At 40.6% G+C, this 7,303-nt stretch overlaps 1 protein-coding gene across 1 annotated transcript; it reads left to right on the top strand.

The window, feature by feature from the left end:
• Nucleotides 1-18: 18 nt before the first annotated feature.
• On the top strand, nt 19-5,414 carry HMGN1 (high mobility group nucleosome binding domain 1). Its single transcript, XM_028727217.2, has 6 exons — nt 19-238; nt 772-792; nt 894-923; nt 1,020-1,070; nt 2,802-2,933; nt 4,280-5,414. The coding sequence occupies exons 1-6, from the start codon at nt 224-226 to the stop codon at nt 4,325-4,327; spliced, it is 297 nt and encodes a 98-aa protein (XP_028583050.1). The 5' UTR covers nt 19-223; the 3' UTR covers nt 4,328-5,414.
• The last annotated feature ends 1,889 nt before the right edge of the window (nt 5,415-7,303 follow it).

The raw sequence follows: 7,303 nt of genomic DNA, 5'->3' as shown, positions 1-7,303 counted from the left end.
CGCTGGCGCTGCTGGGATGGTCGCGGGAGGAGAAGGGGGGTCAGACGGGCGGGCGGGCACACTCTTGGTCTGTGCGCAGGAGTGAGAGTCGGACTTCCCAGTGGGGCTGGAGTAAGAAGTGCCAGCCGCCGCCGCCACCGCTCCCGCCGCCCGACGATAGGGAACAAATAAAAGCACAAGGGAAAGCCGAGCGCCGTCGTTCGGCATCGCCGCTTACTCCGCCATGCCGAAGAGAAAGGTTGGCGACGAGCGCGCGCACACTTTAATGTGCGCCGAGAGCGCGTACTCCCCTCTCCCTCCCCGAGCTCCTTTACCCTTCTCCTTCCCCTTGTAAATGTAATATATTTATATATAAAAATATAGGCGAGCGGGCTGTCCTTTCATACTGGGGGGGGGGGTTCTTTTTTCTGCGACGACTTCGTCGTGAGGGCCCAGTTTTCGCGCTCCTATTCTAGAGGGGGGAGGGGGCGTGACGGTTGTAAATGGCCGCGAGGTTCGCCGAACTGCGGCCTGTAACGTCTCGCGTGCCCGTTCCGCTCGGGCAGCCGAGGAGCGAGCGTCGCGCAGGTTCTGGAACGCCTAGAACTTTTACGCGGACGTTGGTTAAGGATACGGCCTCAGGTTCGAATTCTCGACACAGCGGCGGGAAGGGGGGGGCGTGTGCGCGGTGACGTCAGGGCCCCTGGACGGTGTAGAGCAGGCGTTAATGCGCATGCGATGTTTCGCTCTACCGCCCCCGTTCCTTTCTCATTATTTTATGTTCCATTGCAGGTGAACGCCGCTGAAGAAGAGGTAAGTAGGAAACATTTGTATGGTATTTTAAAGGATCCAGGAGGATTGTTAGTATTAAGCAGACCATTAATACTGTTTTCTTTTGCTTTGGTTTGCTGTAGCCAAAAAGGCGATCTGCACGCCTGTCTGCTGTAAGTATAGAATTGCATTGACTTCTTATTTACCCGTTATGTTTATTGTGAATATTAGAATCAAAACATAATAATTGTGTGGTGTTTCTCTTTCAGAAACCTGTCACTGCCAAAATTGAAACCAAACCAAAAAAGCCAGCTTCAAAGGTGAGAGGTTTTGGGGAGGGAGACAAACAAGGTATCTGAAATCCTTTTTGGAAGCTGGCTGAAGATATTATTTCATTGTAAAATGGAGCAATGTTACTACATCTCGGCAGCAGAAGCAGGAAACTACTTTGGGACACAAGTCACGATTGAAGTGTGGTCACCCTATGGGCCACATTCCACTAATGGTGAGGTCAAGGGTGGAAGCTGGCATGGCAAAATTCACGCCCATCTGTCCCCCGATACAATTCAAGGTTCGGTACTGGAAAGAGAAAAGCTGGGGCTCCCGATTGTCCATATGCAGCTGCGGCTTGAATTTGACGTGTTTTCCTGCCATGCTACTTTTGGGGGTTTGAATCCATTCAGGAATGATTAGGAGCTCCTGAACTTGCCTGATGTCTGCCAAAAGTAGCATAGCAGGAAAAGGTGCCAAATTTAAGCTGTACTAAATTCAAGTCACAGCTGCAAAGGGATTTTCATTTGTTGTATTTGTACACCGTTTTTCCACAAACTGAATCATGCTCAAAGTGTCTTACAACAAAGAAACGTATGCATTTAAAGCAAGCAGTACAAAAACAATTTCTTAATAACAAAGCAAAACCAAAACACAGTAACGTAAATTTATGTGATAGCTACCTAGTGTAGGATAGTGGTGAAGAGTTTTCTGATGAATTGTGCCTTGGTCATGAACTCACTAGCTGGGCTTGGCCAAACCACTACAGTATATTCTCATTCTTTCCCTCACCGTGGTAGCATGGGGATAATATTGTACAGGGTTGTTATAAACATTGCTAGCATGTTGTATGTTCAAAATGTTTCATATACCAAAGTACTCACTTTTCACTGTAGGCTCTGAGGCTACTTCTCTTGGTGGTTTCCCAGTTTTTTCCTCCCACCATTCCTCTCTAACCAGTCCATGCATCACCTGAAGCAACCATTTTGCTTCAGCTTCACTGAAAAGGGCAAGAACATCAGATTAATTCTATTTGTGTCTAAACTAACTGTGTTATGAACTCATTTGCTGGTTTATTTGAACAAATAAATAATAAATCTACAGTTTAAGAAAATAAAATAATTTTTTTTTGGGGGGGGGGAAGAATCCTTATCCAAAATATCTAATATCAGTTTACACAGGAAAATGTAAGGTGGTATCCAGTGCTGGGCGAGACCTCTTTTAGTATTCCATATAGACCAGTGGTGGCCAAACTTGGCCCTCCAGTTGTTCTTGGACTAAAACTCCCATCATCCCTAGCTAACGGGACCAGTGGTCAGAGATGGTGAGAATTGTAGTCCCAAAACAGCTGGAGGGCCAAGTTTTGCCACCACTGATATAGACTGATTGTAGTACAAACCTTGGAATAACTAAGAACAGCAAGATATGCTCTCACCATGCTAACAGCTTCATTTTTTCTAATGAATGATGCTTTGCGCCATGCATAGAAATATATGCAGTGAGTCTTGGTAATGTGCTAAGACAAAATTCCACTAAAAGAGCACTCTTTGGGGCTAGATGCATATATGTGAGCCAGCATAGCATTCCTAGCACATTAGATCTTTCCAAACATGTTTTAATCTGATTAAGACCAGTGCTTTTTCTGGGACTACTCAAGGGTACACAGTAGTGGCACCTTTTTTGTCCTGGAAGAAAAGCACTGATTAAGACCACAAATCTTCACATTCTGACGAATGCGTTATTTTAAAAGACTAAACGCTGATTGTCTTATTTCATTGCAGGATAAGCCTGAGGAAAAGAAAGCCCCAGCAAAAGGGAAAAAGGGACCAAAAGGTAAACAGGCTGAAGAGATTAACAATGAGGAAGTAAAGGATAACTTGCCTGCGGAAAATGGAGAAGCAAAAAGTGATGAGGTAAATTTTATGGCTTTGTTGTGTATTCTATAGTTTTCTTGTTTAAATTCAAAATGGCTGTTCTGACTTAACTGGCAGAGAGAACGTCCCAGCATTGCCTTGTATGGATGTTGCATGAGGGCACTTAAACAAATTTAATATCCCTTTCCACTATCCCAGAGAAAATATTTATATTGGTAAAGGAGGCTAATGAGGTAGGAAGAAGTGGAGGAGGAGCTGGCATTGCCATTGGGTTTCATGCCTCTGTATACCCATTTCTGGAAATTGCAAGTGGGGAAAGTGCTGTTGCACTCTGGTTCCGCTTGCGGGCTTCTCATAGGCATTTGGATTGCTACCATGAGAATAGGCTGCTGGTCTAGATGAGTCTTTCGCCTGATTCAGCAGGGATTTTCTTACTCTGGGTTGCTATGCATTTTAGTAAATTCTTTCATCCTCCACTAGCATCTTTCAGTAGTCACACTAGTGGATCTGGCATTTTTTTACTACTAATATTCCCAGTCCAGGCTCCTGCCATCCTGGGTGATCGGGCCAAGTAGATCAATCAGTTCACCAAAATGGCAAGTGATATAATGAGTTTCTACTCTACATTGAATTTGTATATCATTTCAAAAGTAAGCATATACTTAACAAGATGTTTTATTTCAAAACTAGTCAGAAACATCATTGTTATGAAACACACAACTATTTCAAGTCCTTGAATTTAAAGTTACTCTGTGCCAATTGAAATAAAGCCTAAGGACAAGCATTAACCTAACTTTTTAAGTATAAGTTTGAGTATTTGGAAAGTTCATCATGCATTACAAAGTTCTGCACAGAATTTGTATTGTCCAGTAATTTTAGGAGTAAAATGTATTCTTTGTTAACCACAAAATAATCTTTTAGCAGGATATGAGGGCAGAATGAGTATCTTTGATGTGACTATATCATAAGAAAGCTTGATGGATTTTTAGTGAAATTAGTATGGAAAGCAGTACTGAACATTCCTGAAAATCCACAGAAACAGAATAAGATAACTCAAACTACGGCTGTAAACTGAAATACCATAATGGAATATGAGGTTCATCAATGCGGGGCTATGTGTTCAATATTTGACTGTAGATTGACCATTAAAAGCAATGTTTTTCTACTTGTGGATTGTATATATTAATCCTTTGTGGCCAGTCACTCTCAGACTGGTTGATAAAAATGTTTTGGCTCTGTAATAGCATACAAAAATTATGTTGATCCTAACTTTCATGTTTAGAATACCAAATAGCTTTTAAAACAATGTTTTAATAGTCCTTGGGTTTGAACTTTGAAACATATATGTATAACCATTGTTACGTTAAACTTTTTTCTTTTCTCAGGCCCCAGTATCTGATGCAGCAGGAGAAAAAGAAGCAAAATCTGAGTAACATCTTGTACAAAGTCTCTTAATCAGTGGTTTGTTTGCCACCATCTTGTACAATTCAGAGGAATATTTTTATCAACTATTTTGTAAATGCAAGTTTTTTAGTGGTTTTAGAAAAGACATTTTTTAAGCATGAGGGGATCCCTCCCTCAATATCCCATTTAACGTAGTTTTGAGTGTAAATGCTTTGTTTTTAAAAGGTAAAAATCATGTACTGGTTGTCTCTCTATATAACCAGCAATTAATGGAATGTTAGATTAAGGAGAAATTTCAAAATATTGATTACTTACAGTGCTATCCTATACATGTTTACTTAGAACTAAATCCCACTGGTTTCAGTGGTACTTATTCTTTAATAAGTGTGCATAGGATTGCAGCCTTAACATTCCAGAGGCCAGGGTGGGCAACTTGCAATTTACATGTGGCCCTTTAAAGCTATTTTTATGCAGGACTTCAGTTACTTTAAATTTAGCTTTGTTTCCTTAAATTTTTAGCCTTTACAAATAAATTTGAATATATGATGGAAAGATATGCCCAGCATATGCCAGTATCGTCCCCAGAGGCAAACAAGTTGCTCACACCTGCTGTATACTGTGGGATGGTTTTTGTAATTGTTAAAAGAAGCATAGCACAGATAAAACGTTGACATGGTGACAAGTAGGAAAATGTCTTTACACTTAACACGTATCCCCCTCGATTTGTCATCAGTAGAATGCTTCCTCAGAAAACCCAACTTGTTCCCTGGTGTTGGATCTCCCAAATTTGTTTTATCTGTGACAAGAGTTATTTTTGGTAGTGGTAGTTTATTTTTTCAACAGCTTTGTAACGTGTTGTGAACGGTTGGAAATCTGGGTGTGTAGTGTGTGTGGTGTTCAATTACTGAGTAGATAAAATTTCTGGTTAAGCAGACATGACTTTCACATGACAGTATTTGAGACACTGGTACTTTTCTACTTTGAATTAATGGTCTATCAAAGAAGTCATAATTGTCAGATGACTGGTTTACATTCAAATTATTGGAAAAAGAATCAGTACAAATAGTTAATGTCTGTGGTTCATCAAACAAGATCCAATAAAATATTGGTCATAAACATTTTGTGAGTGTTTCTCTTCGGCTTGACTGAAAATTAACTGGGATGTAGATTTTTAAAAACAAGCAAACGTGCAGTTGTATTCCTATAATATAAGCTTTCACTTTAGTGAATGAAATTTCAGTAGTCTATGGTTTTATAGCCATCCCCAGTATCTGTTGTATGGCAGCTTAGGTATTATACGCAATGTTTCTAGCCTTTTTTTGCATGGAAGGAGAGTTGGAAAGATAAAGTAATGAAGAAACTCCATTGATCAAGCACACAAAAGTAAAGGTGGTCCTTAACCTTTGCTTATCTTTTTTTGACTCATGAGCACAGCATTGCTGAAAATTTGTTAGTAGCAGGCTCTTCTAAGAAGTGAAATTCACGTGACAACAAACTTGAAAACTTTCTCAATGGTAGAAACTTGCCTATATTCCCCTTTATTTATATCTCCTCTCTTTATAGTCCAAATAAGACTTGGAAAAACTACCAAGATCAATAATAAGACAGTCTATACCCTCAGGTTTACAATCTAAATCAACACATATGAAAAAAAGGGGGGGGGGAGCAAACATCACAATTTTAACAATTTCTAAAAGTAAGTCCTATTCAGTAAATCAAAGGGACTTATTCCCAGATAAGTGTTATTAGGATTGCAACCTAAGGCACTAGTTCTTATATCAATAGCAAAAATGAAAATGGGTCCCTCCCCTGAGCTGATGGGTTTTCTTGGTTTCCTAATCTCTTCTGTCTGATGAAATGGCTGCTGCCTGACAGGTGACATTTAATGGAGTGGTAATCCTGATGGAGCTAGATTCTCAGAGCTTTAGTAAGCACCGTACAGTTTTGCCATTATGTGAAGTTCTCAGAATCCAAACAATAGCACAAACTTTGGAACACTTAATACTCTACTGAAAACTCCTTTTTCAGTAAAGCAGGATCAGTGGCAAAGAAAGCATAACTGCTATTGAAATAATATGTGAAGGAGAATGTTTGCCCTGTAAAACTTGTAGGTAAGGAGAACAGATGAATACAGGCTTGTTTTTAATATCCTGACATAGAAGCACTGTGAGTCTTCTGTCCACCACAGAGATAGTTTTTTGCCAGTTGGATAGGGGGAGGGGATTTGTAAAGAGATCCAGCACATCTTAACAAGCATAGATAGTGACACATTGTCTGAAGAACAAGCCTTTAAAGCCAAGACTTGCAAAAATATTTCTATTTTAAATGTGGGTTTGGCAAGGTATCTAGTATATAGAGCAGCCTCACACCCTGATAATTCATGAGAAGTTGGTGCAAGCAGTTAAATATTTCCACAGAAACTTATTGAGGCACAGGAAGAACAACACATCCAACTTGAGTGACACCAACTTCCATCAAGACCTATTGCAAGAGTTCACTTTTGCAATCTGAGCCATCTGGAGGCTTCTACTACAATAGGTTATTAGAATATGAGTAGTCAGGGACTGTGTCCCTCTGGAAGCTTTAGCAGCACATGCAGAAAGGGGCTTCAAGCAGCTTTGCTAGAAGCCAAGTCTTACAGAATCTTGTCTTCTAGTATCACATTTGAAACCATCAAGTCTTGGAAAAAATGGGGAACACCATGGGAAAGCTATGTGAACATGGAACAAAGTCAACCAGTCCAAGGAGACAGAAGATCCATCAGGTGAAATACACTTTTGCTCTAGATGGAGCATTTGGGAGTGGGGTTGATTGTCAAAGAATGGAGGTGACAATAGCCTCCACTGGTGTGGTTCCCCCTCCTGCAAGGCTTTCCTGAAGGTTCCAGGTGCTCTCCTCCCCCCCCCCCCCGAACCATTCTTTGCTTTCCTGTCAATTTAGTCTGCCCTGAGTACTTTGCATAGTTCAAAAGGAAGGCAGAAGTGACCCTGATTATGGCCAATAAA

This window comes from Podarcis muralis, chromosome 4 (genome assembly GCF_964188315.1).
Source record: "Podarcis muralis chromosome 4, rPodMur119.hap1.1, whole genome shotgun sequence".
Taxonomy (NCBI): Eukaryota; Metazoa; Chordata; class Lepidosauria; order Squamata; family Lacertidae; genus Podarcis; species Podarcis muralis.
Note: the sequence above shows the minus strand (reverse complement) of the source record. Positions and strands in the feature narration are given on the sequence as shown.